The following is a 21,135-nucleotide window of genomic DNA, read 5'->3' on the forward strand; positions in this document are numbered from 1 at the left end:
AGAGATAATCAGAAAAGAGGGGAGGAAATTAGGAAGAAACGTGTATGAAACAGCGAATATTTGTAGGGGGGGGGGAGAATAATCTTAATAGGGATGAAGGAAATTTGGAAGAAGGGTGGATCAATTTCCTCAAAATATGGGACAAAGCCTGGAAGATTGAACCCAATATCGGTATCCACATCACTCCGGAAGTTATGCAAGCTGCAAGAGTGGAACGTGAATTTACGTTGGATTTGTGACGTAATAAGGGTAAACAAGAAAATTAAGGGGAGGGGAAACATTTGTGGAGAATTGACCTTCATGTGGATTGAGAAGCACAGTTGGGTAGGAAAGGCCAAACCTGCAGGTTGCATTGTGATTCATGCAGGTTTTTTAGATTTTTAACTTTTTTACCTGTGAATAGGTCTGCTGTACAAGTTTTTTTAGGGAACGACTTGGTTTTTACGTACTTCTAATAGCAAAAACTTAATATTTTAAATGTATCCTAACCAACCCTTAACCACAATCTTCATATTACATTTTTGACGCAGTACTATGTCAAGTACTTAGTTTTTTAAACGAACCTGAGGAAAGAGATAGTCAATCTCTGAAACGTCGTTCTACAATAAGAGCACTATACTCAGATACGTAAGTACAATTTTTGACTTTCCTTTTTTAATATTCTCCATGCCCATGGCCTCCGTACCACAGAATCATTCCTTAACAGCCAACCCAAACCCCACAATCCCAGCACTCACTTCTTGATACAAGTAGCCAACCTTCTACTTACCTGTAACAACTTCTGCTTCGGGGACCAACATTACCTGCAGATACGTGGCACAGCTATGGGTACCCACATGGCCCCCTCTTATGCCAACCTGTTCATGGGCAGGCTGGAACAGGAATCTCTTGACTCCCAGCAACTGAAACCACTCTTCTGGCTAAGATTCATAGATGACATTTTTCTCCTCTGTACACATGGCGAACCCTCCCTCACTACATTCCTAAACCAACTGAACGACTTCACTACCCTCAAATTCACCTGGTTCCACTTCAAAGACCAAGTGACCTTCCTAGATGTGGACATCCACATTGCATGTCCATAGACATCAAACCGACCAACCACCTCCAGTATCTCCACTACTCCAGCTCACATCTCTACCACACCAAAAAAGCCATCCCATTTTCCCTAGCTCTCAGAGGCCAGCACCTCAATTCATCCCCCTCATCCTGCCAAAACTGCAACCTATGCCTACACCAAGCCCTAACCAACCGTAGCTACCCCTCCACCCTCATCAACAAACAAATCACTAGAGCCATCACCCAATACCACCCACACATTACGAAATTCAGACATACCCTCCTATCCCTCCTCCCCATTCTGCATTCTGCACAGTGATCCTGACACCAGGGACATCTTTCGGGATAAACCGTTGTCTTCCATCGTGCCCCCAACCTCAAGAATATCTTGGTCCAAAACACTCCCACCCCTTCAACAACACTCCCCCAGCTCACAGGTGCAACAAACCCAGGTGCAAGACCTGCCCCATACTTATCACCTCCCCCACCCTCCTGGTCTCTACAGCAGCAGGTGAGTTCACTCTTAAGGGCACCTTCCACTCATCCAACCTGATTTACACCCTCATCTGCCAAATCTACAGCAACTTCTACCTGGGCGAAACCTCCACCCAAAACTCTGATTTCACTGTTTCCATTCATACCAACAGCCATGACACCACCTTTAACAACTGTTTTCGTGTTGTCATCATCTATCTTTGACCCCCCCCCCACCCCCACTCTGATACGTCTTTCTGCAGGTGATGGGAAAGCGCCTATATAGCAGGCATGCCACTATACCCCCCGGACTCAACCTAGCCAACCAGTAACCCTTTCCTCTCCTCCCCAAAACTACCCACCTACCTTGCAGTAAACATTGGTGAAAGTACTTTTGTTTCCAATCGACTGTTTCTTTCAACACTGACCATAGAGACGCTATGGTCAGTATTCTGTGTCTCTACTCTATGTGATGCCGATCTATCTTTCCTCTCCGTTGAAAATGTGACATATGTCACGAAATATTGAACTATTTCTCTTCATATGGTAAGTGTTTACTGTCTCCTTCATCATTTGTATATATAGATAAGGGATAGAATCAGGAAAAGTGCCAGAAGGGTGGATAAACAAAAATGGCATAGGAGACAGTAAACACTTGCCACAATTGAAGAACATTTCGAGTTCATGACCTCATTTTCACAGTAGGTAGAAAGTATGGAGTACAAAAGCATAGGGGCACAGAATACTGACGTCAGCGTCCGTCAGCACAGTGGTGCCAGAAACAAGTGATAGAACATGGGTTTTGTGAAAAGATCCTTTCACCAGCGTTTACTGCAGGATGGATGGATGGATGGTGGGTGGGTTGTGGTTAGGGGGGATGGGAGAATACTTATTGGGTGGCTAGGTTGAGTCCAGGGGGTATGGTGGCATGCATTCCTGAAATGTAGGCCCTTTCCCATCGCCTGCGGGTGAAGGTGTCAGTGTGCTGGGGTAATAGGTGTAATATGGCTACATGGAAACATTTGTTGAAGGTGTTGTTGTGGCTGTTGGTGTGGGTGGTGATGGTGAAGTCTGAGTTTTGGGTGGAAGCTCTGTGGTTATTGATTTGATGTGGAGGTTCGGGGGCGGGGGGGGGGGGGGGGTAGAGGTTTCACCCAGGTAGAGGTATCCACAGATTTGACAGATGAGGGTGTATATTAGGTTGGAGAAGTGGCAGGTGTCCTTTGGGTGAAGGGTGAATTCACCAGCTGCAGTCGGGATCTGGAGGGTGGGGGAGGTGATATGCATGGGGCAGGTCTTGTACCTGGGTTTGTTGCACTTGTGGGTTGGGGGTGGTGGGATGGGAGCGGTGGATGTATTATGGACCACGATGTTCTTGAGGTTGGGGGGGGGGAGTCTGAAGACAACCCTAGGTTTGTCCCAAAAGATATACCAGGTGTGCTGATTAATAATTCTTAATTTTGTCGCTGGATGGCACTGTAAGCAAGGGTTGGTGCACAGTCTCAACTGTTATGTCAGTGTGTTGCCAGGACAGTACCTGTCAAAACGACATGGATGTGCAACCGAGTGCGAGTGATCGTGATATTGGGTTTGTGTGGGAAACATGTTGACCTTCAAACCAAATGAGGAGCATGTGCGGCACATCCTGCTTTTCTTGTTCAATGAAAAGAAAAATGCGAGTGAAAGCCATCGTATCCTTGTGGAAACATATGGTGACAATGTCCTAATGCAAGATGCGTGTGTGCTTTGGTTTCGACGATTCAAAAGTGGTGATTTCGACTTGAAAGACAAAGATCGCCCGGGTCCGCCGAAAAAATTCCAAGATACCGAATTGCAAGCACTGTTGGACGAAGACGATACGCAAATGCAATAACAACTGGCAGAGAAGTTAAATGTTGGTCGCCAAACCATATCTGATTGCCTTCATGCCATGGGAAAGATCCAGAAGGCAGGAGAATGGGTTCCACATCTGAAATACAGACAAATGGAAAAGCGAAAAACTGTGTGTGAAGTGTTGCTTTCTCGGCATGAAAGAAAGTCTTTCTTGCATCGGATAGTGACTGGGGATGAAAAATGGATCTGCTTCGAGAACCCAAAATGCAAAAAGTCATGGGTTGACCCAGGACAACTTTCAACATCAACCGCAAAACAAACGCTTCGGAAGGAACACAATGCTGTGCATTTGGTGGGATCAGAAGGGTGTTGTGTACCATGAGCTTCTGAAACCAGGTGAAACAGTGAATGCCGTTCGCTACCATCAACAACTCATCAATTTGAACCATGCATTGATCAAAAAGCACCCAGATTGGGTGACAAGACACGGAAAAGTGATTTTGCAGCACGACAACGCCTCATCACACACAGCGAAAGGCGTCAGGGACACCATTTCTGCACTTGGCTGGGAATTCTTGCCCCACCCGCCATACTCACCAGGCTTAGCCCCTTCGGACTACCACTTGTTTTCATCGATGTCTCACTTTCCCAGTAACGCTTCAACAATTACGAAGATGTTGAACAATGGCTTGCTGACTGGATGACCTCAAAATGTTAAAAAAATTTCTGGAAGGGCATCCACAATTTGATGGACAGATGTGCACAATGTATAGCTAGCGATGGCGCATACTTTGAATAAAGCATTTGTTACCTTTCTCCCCAGATACACATGTTTTCTTTCTGATCAATTAAGAATTATTAACCATCACACCTGGTAGATCGCAACAACCATAACATTAAAATCCTCCCAGCTGACAAGGGGTCCACCACTGTAATCTTGAACTCTCAAGATTACCTGACGGAGGCCACTCGCCAGTTGGCTGACTCCTCCACCTACAAACCCACCACAGTTGACCTATCCTCCACCCACCTTAAGAAAATCCAGGAATTCATCCACACCCGAGGACCCCCTGAAGGCCTGACAGCTCCTACCACAGCCATGTTAGTTCATGATGACCCCCGCACCCTTACCTTCTATCTACTGCCCAAAATACACAAACCTGGCAACCCTGGTAGACCCATTGTGTCCAGCTATAACTCACCTACTGAAAGAATCTCAGCCTTTGTTGATTTCCATCTCCAGCCTCTTGTGAAAGCTCTGCCCTCCTACCTCCGTGACACCAACCACTTCCTCCAGAAAATCAGCACCCTTTCACCATTGCCCCCAAAACCATCCTTGCCACCATCGACGTCACTTCCCTCTATACCAACATACCCCACTCCCATGGCCTCCACTCCATAGAATTCTACCTCAATAGCAGACCCAAACCTCACAACCCCAGCACCAACTTCCTGACCCACCTAGCCCACCTTGTCCTCACATGTAACAATTTCACCTTTGAAAACCAACATTTCCTACAGATCCAAGGTACAGTCATGGGTACCAGAATGGCCCCATCCTACGCAAACCTTATCATGGGCAAACTTGAGCAAGAGTACCTGGAGACCCAACCTCTCAAACCCCTCCTCTGGCTCCACTTCATCGAGGACATCTTCATGCTCTGGACACATGGAGAACCATCCTTATCAGCTTTCCTGGACCAACTTAATCACTTCCATTCCATAAGGTTCACCTGGACCTACTCCCCCAACCAGATCACCTTCTTGGGTGTGGATGTGCACATCGAGGGAGGACATCTGAAAACCGCTATCCACATAAAACCCACCAACCACAAGCAATACTTACACTTCTCCAGTTCCCAACTGTTCTACACCAAAAAAGCCATTCCATTCTCTCTTGCCCTCAGGGGACAGCGCCTGAACACTTCACCCACCTCCCGCCAGAATTATAACCTCCGCCTACATCAAGCCCTGGTAAACTGTGGATATCCCTCCACTCTGGTCACCAAACAAATATCGCGAGCTGTCTCACACACCACTACCACCAAGAAACCCTGCTGCCACCAACCCACCTGCTCTCATCACCCAATATCATCCCCACCTCAACAAAATCAGACACACACTACACTCTCTTCTTCCCATTCTCCATAGTGATCCTGAAACAAAAAGAAAACATCTTTCCCAACAAACCCAGAGTGGTTTTCAAATGCCCCTTTAACCTCCAAAAACATCCTGGTCCACAACGCTCCCTCACCACCCAACCAACATCCCCCTGCCCATAAATGCAACCACCCTAGGTTCAAAACCTGCCCCATTCTTATTACCTCTCACACCCTCCAGGTATACACAGCCACTGGCAAATTTACCCTCTACCCCAAAGGGACCTGCCACACCTCAAACTTGATCTACATCCTCAACCGCCCTCAACCTCTGCATCAATAACCACCGCTCCTCCACCCACAACCTGGACTTCACTGTCACTGTCCATACCAACCACCACAATATCCCTTTCAACGACTGCTTACGGGTAGTGATCATCCATTTCTTACCCCAACCACCAACACCTCAGTTCGCGAAAGATGGGAGAGGGCTTATATATGAGCCATGAGTGCAACTACTCCCCCTGACCTGAACAAGGCCACCCAGTAACTCCCCCCCCCCCTCAGTTTCGAGGAGCCTGGTGACGGAACAGTTTTTTTTCCATTTTACGCACTACTTCTTCTACGATAGAGACCTGGCAACTCTGCCAGATCTCCAACTTCCGGTTTCGTCTTTTTTCTTGCACCGAAGATGCAGCGATAGTCTGCGAAAATTCTAATTTTTCACTGTCTGGTGAGTGTTTACTTTCTCCTTCTTTTATATAGCCCTGTTGGCCCTCCTTGCCTTTATCCTTTTATCATATATATAAAAAGTGAAAGAGGAGATAGGAAACACTCACCGGACACAGAAAAAAATCAAATTTTCGTAAAAGTATGTCACATCTTCAGGAGTAGAGAGACGTTGTAGTACTTGGTGACAAGAAGGAAGAGTAAGCATGACCTGCAGTGTTGCCAGGTCCCAAGATAAAAAAAAGTGTTGACAGTGCCACAAAAAAATATATAGATGGTTCATTCGCCAGGCTTGTCGAAAACTGTGAGTGGTGGGGGGGGGGGGGTTGGTTGGGGAAAGGTGGTAGTGAGGGTGATAATAGGGGATGAGGGGCGTTACTGCTTGGCCTTGTTCAGGCATGGGGGTGTGGTTGCATTCATGGTCGATATGTAGGCCCTCTCCCATCATCTACGTATTGAGGTGTTGATGGATTGGGGCAAGGAGTTAACGATCGCTACCTGGAAGCAGTCATTAAAAGGAATATTGTGGTGATTGGTGTGAATGGCAACAGCAAAGTCCAGGTTTTGGGTAGAGGAGCAGTGGTTGTTGATGCGGAGGTTCAGGGCTGTGGATGTTTCCCCCAGGTAGAAGCTCCCACAGATGTTGCACGTGAGGATATAAATTAGGTTAGAGCTGTTGCAGGTTCCTTTGGGGTAGAGGGTGAATTTGCCGGTGGCAGTGTGGATCTGGAGGGTGCGGGAAGTGACAAATATGGGGCAGGTTTTGCACTTTGGGCGGTTGCATTTGTGGGCAGGTGCGAGTTGATTGTGAGTAGGTGGATTGTGGTGGTCCAGGTTGTTTTGGAGATTGGGAGGGCGTTTGAAAACAACTCTGGGCTTGTCGGGGAAGATATTTCTGGTGTCAGGATCACTGTGCAGGATGGGAAGGAGGGAACGTAGAGTGTGTGTGATTTTGTTGAGGTTGGGGTGATATTGGGTGACAAGTGCAGGGGGATTGGTGGCAGATTTCTTGGTGGGAGTGTATGAAGCAGCTCGGGATATTTGTTTAGTGACCAGGGTGGAAGGATATCCACGGTTGGTCAAGGCTTGGTGTAAGCGGAGGTTATAGTTCTGTCAGGAGGTGGGTGAAGTGTTGACCTCTGAGGGCCAGGGAGAATGGGACGGCTTCCTTCTTGTCACCAAGTACTACAACATCTCTCTACTCCTGAAGATGTGACATACTATCACGAAAATTTGAATTTTTTCTGTGTCCGGTGAGTGTTTAATCTCTCCTCTTTCACTTTTTATTTAGCCCTTGTGGCCTTCCTTCCTTTTATCCTATATATATATATATACAGATGGGGGACAAAATAATACGAACACCTGTGAATGTAGAGAAAATCTTTATTAATAGGGGGTTGGACCACCCTGTGACTGAAGTACACTTTGTATGCGACGTGGGATGGAGGTCATGCACAATGTTTAAGGGAATATGGAGCCATTCTTCCTCTAGAGCAGTCTCCAATTCCGAAAGTGTGGCTGGAGGCGGACTTCGAGCACGAAGTTTGGACTCCAAATATCCCCACAAATGTTCTATAATGTTCAGGTCAGGAGACTGTGGGGGCCATTCAAAATGTCCTACTTCATCGTCATGTTCTTCAAACCATGTTTGGACAGACCCAGCAGTGTGGATAGGAGCGTTGTCGTCTTGAAAAAGCGGTCGGTCCCCAGGAAATAAAGTCTGGACAAAAGGATGGAGATGATCCCCCAGAATGCTGCGATAGTGACTGGCATTGATCTTCCCATGCAGAAAAACAAGTGGTCCCACACCATGCCAAGATATCGCGCCCCATACCATAATGAACCCACCTCCATGCTTCACAGTCGGCAAGAGGCAGTCAGGATGAAATGCATCTCGAGGCGTTCTCCACACATAAACGCGCTCCGTGGTCTGAAATAACGTGAATGTTGATTCATCAGATCAGATGACTTGTTGCCACTGCTGTCGGGACCAACTTCTGTGAGCTCTGTACCATTGGCGTCGCTTGACAGCATTACGTGATGTCACCAATGGCTTACGAATTGCCACTCGGCCATGAATGTTTGCAGCATGGAGTTCCCTTTTGACAGTTTTGGTTGAAATGGGGTCCTGGAGATGCCTGTTCATTTCAGATGTTATCTCGGATAACGATTGCTTGTGCTTTCGGGCCACTATGCGCTCCAACACCCTCCTATCCCGAGCAGCAAGCTTTGTCTTTCGTCCACTGTTGTGCTTTGAAGACGCCATCTTACCTTGTGTTGTGTACGCTGTCATAACGGCTGATACTGTGCTCCTTGCACACCCAACAAGCTTTGAGATTTCAGTCACCGTGGCTCCAGCTGAACGTGCTCCAACAATCATGCCTCTTTGGAACTCTGTCAGGTCTGACATTGCAGTGTCTCTTGAGAGCATATGATAGACGAATGCACCACCAATGACTGCTGTTGGCAAACAAATACCTTCCCCTTCACAGCCACTAGGTGGCAGACTTCAATGCCAGGTGGCGCTGCTGTACTGCCGGTGTGAAATGTGGCATACTTTTTCACAGGTGTTCGTATTATTTTGTCCCCCATCTGTATATATATATATATATATATATATATATACACACACACACAGGGTGTCATTTTAATGGCACCCACGGACCACAGATTCGTATAGCAGGCATCAAAACAAACAACTTTTCTCAGTAACATTTTTCTCGGTGTGTTGATTCGACGCTACAGCTGTTCAAAATAGACAATTTTGCTGCTTGGATGCTTGCAACCCAACACAACATTTGATCGTGTCTGTGACTTCATTTCCTGCGGCGAAACGTTGCACAACAGGGTTGCAAGGAACACACAAATTTTGTGAAAATGACAAACTACTAACCACATTATTAGCTGTAAAACGAAGTGAGAAACGCATCCAGTAGACAGAACATCGGAGCCTACCAGCCAGAAGATCAGCAGTCATCTCAGGGAAAGGGGGAAGTGAACCAACGATATGAGAAAATAGTAAAAATGTATTCAAAATGAAGTGTCAATATCGGATTTTGTCTCAGCCTACATGTCAAATATCAACAACAATAAATTTTATTGGACTTACAGCTTACATGTGGCTGTTTACGCCCAGCTACATGCCAAATATTTGCATCTCATTGCAAGGTTGATATCTACAGGTTTGTGTTCAGATGCTTTGTGGTACTTTTGTGCTGATAACAGAAGTATCCGAGGTTCACGTTGTTACATTATGGCTAAAACACGGACAACCACAGTAACAATCCAATGATGAATCAGTAGCGAATATACTGCCCTGTTCACAGTTGCAAACTATTACATGTGTATCCGGTGCATAGATAAACACAGTCGTTGGAGAGCTTGTATTACTACTACTTATATCACTGTATTTTCAACCATTTTTGCCACTTGCCTCATAATGTCCTGAATATACATTACATTATGTGTTGCTTACCTTTGGAATTTTGAGTTCTTCCATTTCTATTTTGTCATCTGTTCAGTGTGTCACAGACAACTAGTATCAGAAGGACTAAGTGGATAGACAAAATTGTAGATGCCAACTTAGTAACTAGATTTGCAAATATTTGACATGTAAGCGGAGACAAAATTCGATATGACCACTTCCACTTGAATTCTATTTTCTTTCTACCATTTTTCGTATCATTTGTTTATTTCCTGTTAGGTTACAGAACGAGTTTTCTCTTTTTGTTTTACGGTACATAATGTGGCTGATTGTAGCGATATCATTTTTCTTAGAATATGCGTGTTCCTGGCAACCCTGGAACTCATCGCTTCATGACGGGATATGACATCACAAATGCAATCAAATGATGTGTGTGGTTGCCAGCATTCACGTGGCAAAATGGGCTTTTTTGAACGACTGTAAATATAATCCTTTAATGGAGTAGTAAAAGTTTTCTTCTTCCTGACTGAAGATGTTGAGCATATATTTTAGAGATACATGACATGAGATATGTAATAATATAGTTGTACATATCATCTTGTTCATTACAGGTCTCTCAGTTGAAAGGAGAACCTTTCAGTGATAAGGAGAAGGAGAAAGTTTTTAAAATGTATCATACCAGAAAAATGTATTACTTCCAAGCAGAATCCAAGGAAGTAACTGATAAGTAAGTGCATTTTCTGAACTGACATGTATTTTTGTATAGTTTCTTATAGCCATTTCACAATAACTTCAGTCCAGGTTAGAACTTATATTTCTTGAGCCTATAGTTTAGTGGATTGTTGCTAATGACAACATATAATGTATATACATATGGTTATATTCAAATGAGATATAGTTCCATTATCTTTAGTTGCATAGCCATGTTTCAGTCACAGTGGAGATGCTAGTAGAAGCATTTAGAATCATTTGTACTAATTTTAAATTTGGCTCTGCTGCCCTGTGGCACTAGAGTAGCTGCAGTATGGATATAAAGTAAAAATATAAAGTTGAACTGTGGGAATTAGGAGAAATAAACTGGTTCTTTTAATGTAATTTGCATTGTTGAGAGAGTAGAAGCATGCATATTCACAAAGCATTTTACAAAAGAAATGTGTGTGTGTGTGTGAAAGGTACATTATATAAAAATAATAACAATACAAGAATTCTCCACTCCATTACTATCTCCACTATATTGCCAATTATGACTGGACACCTGTGGGAATGTGCTTACCTGGAGCTGGTCTGGTATTAGCATGGGGTAGGTCTGCAATTCACTGCTATCAGTATCTCTATCCTTCTAGGAACTTTCCACCAGGTTGAGGTAAATGTCAGCCAGTAGTCACTACCATTCCTCCTCCAAAATGGCAAACAGCTTGGTGGTTGGTCGGTTTGGCCTGGATAGCAACCGGTGTTCTAACTCAACCGGCCTGGATAGCAACTGGTGTTCTAACTCATCCCACAGATGTCCAATGGGGTTGAGATCAGGGCTCAGATGGCCAGTCAAGTTCATTCACTCCTATGTCATCAAACGACTAGGTTATGGCTCTTGCTTTATGGATGGTCGTGTTGTCATTCTGAAAATCAAAATCACCACTTCCGAGCTGTTGCCACAAGTTGGTTAGCGTGGATTTGCCTAATATTGCATGATAGGCATAAGCAGTAAGTGTTCTAGGGGACCAGCACCATGCCATGATTCCATCTCTGCCGAATTTCACGGTGGGGACAATACAATCCGGTAAGAACTTCTCCACGGGCATTCACCGTGTCCACACATGTCCATCAGATTGCCACAACATGTAGTGTGAATCATCACTCCACATGTTTTTTTTTATTGTTCTAGGGACCACTGGTGATGTTCTTTGCACCACTGTAATCAACATACTGCATTCTAGGAAGTAAACATTGGCTTATGTGCTGCAGCTCTCCCACAGAATCCCAGTGCAGTTCCTCTCACTGGATGGTACGAGTATATGTGTCACTTCCCGATGCCATTTGAAAGTCTGTGGCCACAGTGTCCTGCCTGTTTGACTTCACCACAATTCGGAGCACTCACCAATCCCTAGCATTCGATTTTTTTGGTTTCCAGGGTCATGGTTGTGGATTTATCACACTCTCGTGTTTCCATTTCACCACTACTTCACTGACTGTTGCATGTGGTATCTGGAATCTGACTATCTTACGGATGGAATGCCCGAAATGGTGTGCCCCAATAATCATACCTTATTCAGCCTCACTCAGCTCACGTAGTCTGCTCATTTTGACTTCTGGCAGCAATATACATGTGTACAGCACACTTACTGTCCTTCATGAGTCATTCTAGTAGCTCATGACATGTATTGATGATGTATAGACGATCCTCCTTACAGTTCAGGGGTGTCTGGTCATTATTGCCATTGTAGTAATTTAGATATATCAGATTGATAAAATTATTAGCAGTGTGCATAGATGGCCTTGGCTGTAGCTTGGCCACTATTTTGAGAGAAACAATGCAATGCACTAGAACCATTCTTGGTTCATATGTAACTAAACCATGATGTGACAGTCGTTTAGCAATAGGATTATTGAAGCTTTCTAATTTTTAGCACACAGGTTGAGAGGGAAATTGCTTTGAAGTCTTCGCCAAGTTGTACTTCTTCTGCCACTGCTGTCAATTTGCTTATATCAGCAGATACTGATAAGAATATCAGTAAATATGTCCCATCTTTAACTACAGGGTGTCTGATAAGTCAATACCTATTTTTAAGTTGGTAATACACAATGTAGCAAGAGCAAGCAAACACTCTTCTGTGCAAAGCTTTGTTTGCATGTTCAGTTACCTGCAACATAAATGGTACAGAATTAGCTTTCAATTCCTGTGATAGTTACCATTATACAATGGTTTCTACATTATGTATTACCAACTTAAAGATTTTGACTTATCAGACTTATTAGTATTAGTATTAAGTCTAAGAACATGATGTGTACTGTATATAATTTGATATTGACATATGTATTACTTTCAGGTGGGTACACGTTCTGCAAATGGCTGCACAGGCTGAACTTCCTTAATTTTAATGATATAACAACAACAGTGACATGCTGATGCAGTGTTTAGGAGTACAATTTTAACATATCATTAAAGAGTATAGAAAAGGAAAAGCTTTTATATCATAAATTTCCAACTGTATATTGTGTAATATTATGTATAGAAAGATGCATCTTAAGCAAGTGATATATTTCTGTTATAATTGATATGAAACTTGATTTTTTTTGTGTGTAAATATAAAAAAATATTAATCATATTATTTGTATATTGCTATCATTATGAAGAGAAGAGTATTGAGGTTTGTACATAATCTTGTGCTGTTATTGAATGGAGACAAGAGTCAGTGGAAAGCTTTGAAATCTCTAGAGTGGTTTATGATGCAATGCCAGTTTGAAATAGTTAATGAAATTTTTCCAAAACATGTCTTGCAAATATATTTATTTGCTACAGTTTTAGATTTATCCGTACACGTAACTGAAATGCTAGGAAAGCTTTTGAATAAAAATGAGGCTTAAAACATTCTGTATCCAAAAAGAAATTGTACAATAACTTTAACAGCTATTTCTTCTATGCAATCTTAATGTCAGTAAGTAAAAGAAAATAAGTAAATATATTGGCAGTAAGAATCACAGGCATGTGAAAAGCAAAATGTTTACTGCTACTGAGAAAAATGCACATCAGTAACTATGCACTGCGGGACAAAGTTATTGCTTCCAAAATATAGTTCCAAAGAAAGATTCAGCCTTCACTAACCACTCGGTCCATATGAAAGTTTTTTTCTGCTGTTATGGAAAGAGCTATCTTACACCTACATATTTAAGAGTGCCTTGTAAACAAAGAAAAGTATTTTGGTGAAATTGGCATATTTTAATGGAAAACTTCTACTACAGAACAAACATGCAGAAGATGGAAAAACTCAAAGCACCAGGCTTGGTTGATTGCTTTTATTTTGCTCTTCATAAAGTTCTTGCCAGTACAGTTACGAACACTTCTGGGTTGTAGCAACCCCATTTAGTTTCAATGGAATTGTTACAACCCACAGTGACTGTACCAGCATATTGCTTGCTATTTCTCATAGTAATATCTTCGTGTAGAGAATTAAGGATATCACCCAAGATATTTCAGTACACACATAATAGAAACATTTTAGTAGTAGAGAAGTGGAGCCAGATTGTGATTGTCAATAGAAACTGTATGTTTTATTAGAGATCCTCCCTATGCATTTGCCATTAGTTTATCTTCCTGTCAGTGGCATATTTGCCATGTTACTGCATTTACTGCCGGTAAACCAACTTTTCTCATATTTTTTTTATACATTTAGCTTTAACATATGGTAAATTGCTCATTATATATTACTATACAAACAAGTTTTTAAATATAAGTAAGTTATTCAAAAAACTTGGAGACTGGTTCATCTATGCCATTGATAGTTCTCCATTGCAGGCTTCCCAATGATGCAGTGGTTGCGTCGTTGCCTTGTAATCAAGGGGTTCTGGGTTTGATACCTGGTGGAGGCACATGGTGGTTCAGATCCCACTCTAAACTGTAGGTCCAGTCCCGATTAGTCTTACTGTGCATAAAGTGGACTTAAATCACTAAATCAACCCAATACAGGCTGCTGGTGACTGGGTTTCCTCCCCAGTTGTATGCAGGGAGGGTGAGGGAGCCAAAGTTAAACTGGGGAGTGGCTATTTAAAAGCACGCAAAAGCACTGGATGCTCAGTTTCAATGCTGCAAACAACATTGGCAGAAGAAAACTGCTTGTTACTTTCCTACTTTCTGCGCTGCTGCATGCATGAAAATTTGTGTAAAATATCAAAATTGAAGGAAAATTTGAATTTATCTGACTTTCATGCCTTCATTTGCGTTTTAAAACATCTAATTAATCCAAATGGGTGTATAATAAATACATACAGTTCATAAGAATTGTTGCAGTGAACTAAGTCATATTCTCAGGTAGAGTTGTTCGTAATTAGATCTGGAAAACAACTATTGCTTACATCAGTTTTAAGCACAGTTACTGTATATTCAGTGAAATAGATACAATGAATTAAATTTTTCTTCAATAATTAAATATAATGAAAGTTCTACATTTAACCGTGATGTAATTTTAATGAAGCGACTTGTCCTCTACACAAATAATGCAGTAAATTTTCTTCAAACTATAGAGAATTCAAACTTTCCATTGAAATTGATTGTTGTCATTATTGCTTATTGTAAGAATTGAGTGCAAGAAACTGGATATATAAGATATTTAGCTCTAAAATAGAAATTTAATTATCTTGCTATTGAAACTTTTGTTACATATAACATTCTTGTTTATCTATTTTTATTTTGTTTTAAATTATATCAATTCTCACACTTCAAATCACTGCACCACTGTCCAGTAATATAGAAATATTAATATGAAGGTGATGACGTGAGCTTCTGTGCTCATAAATATTTGTGAGGGGGATAAAATTAATATTTTGATGTTCTTTGATGACCATGAAAGTAAAAGAAAGGATAAACAAAACAGTGGCATTTGAAATTTTTAAGTGTATTATTGTTTATGCACTAAATGATGCTACTTCGTGCATTAGGTTAGCAGAATGAAACAGTTAGGAAGAATCTCTGTTATTGAATTGTGTTTGTGAATTGAATGTGTCCCCACAAGAACCCTGAAGTTGTTGTATGTAGTTCAACTGATGTGTAAACTGAACTAAAGTTTCAAGATAAAACATTTATATAAAACATTCAATATTACTGCCAGATATCTTAAGCAGCAATTATTCCAGATTTTTGTCTTTTTTTACCCTTGTTTTTATTAATACTTTCCAGTGTGCCTTACATGATTTTTTTTTACTTTCATATTGCTCCTGAACTCACAAGTATGGGTCTCACTAAATTTTGAGGTTTTTCATATTTATACGATAACTACATTCAAATTTTTTATCATGAATTTAGTCATTAGATTCTACAAACAATCTAGTATACATAATAGTGTATTTGTAAGTATGTGTACCTACAGGCTATAAACATCACATAAAAGGCTATAAGAGTATCTTCATTTCATTTGTGTCTTTGTACTTATGATTCTTCACGGGTGTGAATTTTATTAGAATACTGTTTTTTAATGGTGTTAATTGTCCATAAATGAAATTTGTAGAAATTGAATATCTGTTTTATAGTTAAATTTTCTGTGGTTTGTAAAAAAAATTGTTTGCACTTTATTACATGTGCTTGTTTAACTAGGGTAAAAGAGCTGCTTTTGCAGCATCAGTAGTTTGTATTTGACAGTGCCATAAATGCATTTTTTTAAAAAAAATTCATGTTCACACTTGTGTAAAATTCAAAATGTAGAAAATTGTGATATTTGATTGTTTTTCAAATGAGTACATTTTTATTATTATATATGCAAAAAATTTCACTGGAATAACAAAATTGAACCTACTTAGAGGTGTTGACAGAGCATTATTGACCAAGCAGTGTAAATTCACTGTAATGTATACTGACTAGTATTAGTGTCAGGTCGGTCTGCTGTCTGTGCTTAAATTTCTGTGTATTTTGTATTAGTTTTTCCTGCCAGTTCTTCATTTGATCGTCAGGCTTTGGCAGCCTGCTTGCTCTATTCTGATTACAAAACTTGTCCCATTCACATTTTCTAATCTCATGCACATAATAATGTGAATGACAGGGATGGTAATAATTTCTTTACAAGTGTTTACATTTAATTATCACATTTCATTCATTTGAGAGTATGGTGTGAGACTGTTTTTGTTAATAATTTTACAGTCAGAAGCCAGTGATTGATTTCGTATTGCATACATGTCATGAGTGCTGTGTTCATCCTTTCATCTATTGTATCTGAATCATTCATTAGTTCTCATTGTTGTAGTTACAGCAGTAGTACTGATGCTCTGACTGGTGGATGTCAGAAAGTCCTGAGAGCATGGCTAAAGCAGCTGAAGTCTCTGTGTTGAACACTTTGACTGTTCTCCCCATCATCAAGTAAGAGAAGGGTTGGGTGTATATCATATCCTTATCTTTCTACTCTAGTCTTAGAGTGACCACAAGGTAAAAATTGCAGACTGTGGTACATCTTAACACAATTGGCCACATTTACTGTAGTAAAAGAAAAAATATGATTAGGTCCATGAGAGGAAATAAAGGTTTTCACCACTTTTCATATTGTATGAACTCAAAAAATGTCTTATTAACACACTTCAGTAAGTATAGATTCTAACAGTCGTCTTTGAGGACTTGCATTTAAGCTGTAAATGGAAGAATTCAAGCTTCCATGATGTGCTGTCAGGAATAAACCAAGTATAGAAATAGGGCCAAACAAAAGAAGTTTTGGTGGTAAAATTGGTCATTTGCCCCAGACATTTTATCATGTTATGCAAACAACCTCATTACTTGTTGTTGCTAGGTTGAAAGTTGAACGTGAAATTTCTCTCCAATTTTCACTATACTTTTAATTCTACCTCAGTATGCTACCTTGTTTTATATTTTGTTATTCCAGTTTATGGTAGTTTTTATGGTTATTATGTTGTCTTTTAGGCTCAAGTGTAAGTGTAGTTTACTAAAGGTCAAAAAATACCTTAGAATATTGTTATATGATGCAGTATGGTGAGGGTAAATTTTAACTGTGAATAAAATTCACATTATGCACAGAGAATTTTTTAGTTATATCGGGGGGAGAAGGCTTAACAAAAGTATGGAACAAGCATATACATTCCAATAACAAGGATGGTATTGTATGTGTTATACTCTAATCAGAACACTGCCTTTTGGTCTCCATATTATAATGTAATACGCAGTACTTTTCATTTCTCTAAATCCTGTACAATGGTGTGGGATGTTCCTTTGTTTTTGTAATTTTTGTTACAAACTTGAATCAGGCGGTGTGCTATTTGATGCACAAAATTAGTACCTGTATTGTATGTTTTATATAAAAGAGGTCTAATCATTGTACAAAATGAAGTATTACATATGTTTAGCCATGTGTGTATATATTAGAAACTTCATGACCTGTACAGGCTTGATAAATTCATTATGAAAGTATTTTATGACCATGGCATTTATAAATGTCATTAAGAGCAGGGGTAGTTCCAAAAAAATGTTCACTTCATAAGATTTTAATTTCTTGTTGAAGGCTTAACATTATCTTATCAAAATTGCCAACTATAATTTTTAATATTTTCAAAGAATGGAATGTTGAGACATGTTCTGTCGCTGGCCAAGTATTAAATGCAGTAAGCTTGTTCATATTCTTCCCTCTGTATGTCATATAAAGTTGATAATGTAGAATATTATGTTTCATTTTGATATTTTTTCTGCCAAGTTATGATTTTATGACTTTGCATGGTAAATTTCATGAATTCAATATTGTTAGAACTTCCAAATGTGTGTTATTATTTTTTATCATTATTAATCATGTGTGATACTGTTCTTTGGTTGGTACATGGAATGTTCAACTGAATGAAAGATTAAAAATATATATTTTTTGTCAAGATAAATTGCTTGTAAATTGGTCATAGAGTGAAATAAGCTCAATAGAGATCATCTTGCCATAATTTATTGCTTTCTTTTAACACCAGCTTGATCATTTTTAATCTTTATGAAACATGCATGAACAATGTCAGTTTACAGGGTAGCATAGCTTACACATAAGCAAATCAAGTTAATTTAATCATTTAAAACTTGTTGGATATAATGTAGTTACTCAATATCGCAGATGTGAGCAATAATAAAAAATAGAAAATTATTATTGACAATGTCCAAAATGACGAAGTTCAAAATACAGGTAAATCAAGGTATCATTGGCATTCCTAAACTTGGAAGTTGGTTGCTGCAGCACCACAACCTTTTCATCTGTCTCTATCTTGGGCAACACTAATTCAATCATGATCATCCAGACAATTTTTTTCATATCCATCTAATTGTTCTCTCAGCATTTTACCCAAAAAGATTACTGTAAACTCTTTCTTCTCCCATGTGTGTTCCTTGACCTACCTATCTTGGTGTAATTATTCTAGTGACATTAGGAGATGTAGTTCAGTTTTATATAACCTTCTCCACTCCTCCATTTCTTTAGCTCTTATCAGGTTCATAGAGATAATGCTGTCATTTTGTAGCCAAGGGATCTCCAGTGGAGGCACAATGCACAGTTGTTTGGTTTCCACTTTAAACCGTAGATCCAGTCCTGATTAGCCTACTGAACATTAAGTGGGTTCAAAAAAATTGCCAAACTGTTCATCCATCAGGTCTAACATTTTTCTAATTGCATTTTGAAAAACGTTAAAATTTATATTCCTTTTTTTGTGTATCTCTATTATTTTTTAATCTTCACATTCTTTTTCAGTGATATTTGCAGTAGTAATCATGAATCATTTTGAATGAAATCTATGTAATTTATGTCCACTTGTTCTGGAACAGCTGCGAGATATTGTTATCAGTAATTTTCTTATTTGTTTACTTTGCCATTAATTACCAGTGAAAAGCTTCAAGCAGAACTTGAATATTTTTTTGTATTTTTAGGGGGAAGTAGCTTGGTTGGGAGAGGCATTGTTTCTAGGTGAAATCTCATTTCTCAGTATTTTGTTTTAAAATATAGTTTACAGAAATTTGAATGTCAGTTGAAACACTAAATTAACACTTAACATGCTGTCATGCTTGGTTTCTTGTTATCTCATATATTTTGACAACTTTGGCACTGAAAAAAAAATCAACCTCAAATCAGGCTTTTTCCCACTACGTTAGAATCCTTCTCCTTTCTTTTCTGGTTTGTGTTTTACTTTTGATTTGATAGTGTATTTTTAATTACCAAAATAATTTGGATTAAATTTTCCTCCAGTAAGTTTGTGCCATTAGTGATTTCTCATTAGAATAATATATTATTGGTAGAAAATGTGGAATTATACATATACTCGTGTATTTAGGAGTGTACAAAGCAGTTCATGTATCCATACAGGAACATCGAGTTAGAAGGTGATGTGTAAAACTGATTTTGTTCTGTAAGCAGCTTTACAATTTTGTTAGAAATGAAAGTATATTTTAATTTCAGCATAATTTATTGTATAGAGGAAAAATAATGTTAATATTTTGTGAACTAATGTGAAGAAATATTAATAGATCTGTTGAGAAATGCTTTTCCATGTTTTCTTGCAATTTTCTTCTCCGGCTTGGTTTTCTAATGGATTTTATTTCTAAACATGAGCTTCATAAGTAGAATTTCAGCACTATGGTTTTACCTATTTTAAAAAGCATTTGAGTAGATATACTTACGGTCTTTCTGAAATGCAATGGAACCACAATTTTGTGTTCCTGTATTTTACATTTTCATGAATTGTACATTCAGTTTTCATCATCACAGAAAAGCAGCATGTTATAAAATTGTCCTGAATTTTTAATCTTTCTGCATTGCAAAATATTTCTCTTAATTTCCCAAAAAACATAAAATTGACGTTCCATTGTATGCAATAATTCGTGCCTGTTTTACCATTTTCTGGAAATGCAGAGATATAATTTTTGTCTCATAATTAGACCTCAGATTTTTAGGTTCTATGCATGAAACAGGCTTGTTTAATGCATACAAACCTTTAGAAAGCACGCAGTGAAAATTTCTGCCTTATAAGTCAACTTATTTTGCTATGGGGCAGCTATGCTATTAGAAAGTACAGATACAACACGTTTTCCAAAATATGCGAGTTTATTCATATTCACATAATGTGCAAGCACCATTAGTCTACATAAAGAAAGATTTTCGATGTTAAACTCGCTGAAATAAACAATTTTCGTGTCGTACCACTTGTGCCAGTTGGATGGATATTAATTGAACTAAATAATTAATAATGATGAACTAAATCTATTCCTTTACAGTCAAGTCAATTCTCCACGTAGTTTAATGGACGAGAAAGATGAACAAAATATAATTTGGGTATGTGAGTGCCAATTCGAAACTTAAAAGTACTTATCCTTCTCCTCCCATGTCGTGGTTTTTCGGACACCTTCCTAAGGTGTCTGTCTAGAGGAAAAACTACTTCCTCTCCCTGGGTCAGAATCCAAAATGCGCTGCCTGAAGGGCTGCGAGTTCGCACCAAGGCTTCCTTGTTAAATAGGTTCAATGGGATTTGAATTAATAAAAGTTGCAGTTTTTCATGTCTGTGGAGAAAAAAATCCACGCATAATTTTCAGAATTCAATTAAAGTTACTTGTTGATATGAAAAATTAATTGTGTGTGTACAATTTGCTGCACAATACCAGGGTGACCACTCTCCGGGAATTCTGCATAAATTATTTGCTCTGGACTAACAATCTCCTGTGGATGACTGTAAACCTTCGAGTTTAATTTAGCTGTTTTTCAGTAATGTGGCTTGGCAACGCTGCATAACCTGTCTTGTTGTATTCTTATGCAATTCTCAACTTTTCTTATGTTCAGAAGTGTCCTGCAAGGATTGATTTATCTG

General features: G+C 39.6%; 1 protein-coding gene across 2 annotated transcripts in view; it reads left to right on the top strand.

Annotated features, from left to right (window-relative positions):
* Nucleotides 1–19,816, top strand: part of LOC145984173 (FYVE, RhoGEF and PH domain-containing protein 2-like) — a 99,676-nt gene extending 79,860 nt beyond the window's left edge. For both annotated transcript variants that reach the window (XM_083117665.1, XM_083117664.1), the window contains exons 12-13: nucleotides 10,230–10,345; nucleotides 12,663–19,816. In XM_083117665.1, coding sequence (XP_082973791.1) covers nucleotides 10,230–10,345; nucleotides 12,663–12,708 — 162 coding nt within the window. In that variant the 3' untranslated portion in view covers nucleotides 12,709–19,816. The remainder of the gene's footprint in view (nucleotides 1–10,229; nucleotides 10,346–12,662) is intronic.
* The last annotated feature ends 1,319 nt before the right edge of the window (nucleotides 19,817–21,135 follow it).

The sequence above is a fragment of the Lepisma saccharinum genome, chromosome 2, assembly GCF_977018435.1.
Source record: "Lepisma saccharinum chromosome 2, izLepSacc3.1, whole genome shotgun sequence".
NCBI classification, from domain to species: domain Eukaryota; kingdom Metazoa; phylum Arthropoda; class Insecta; order Zygentoma; family Lepismatidae; genus Lepisma; species Lepisma saccharinum.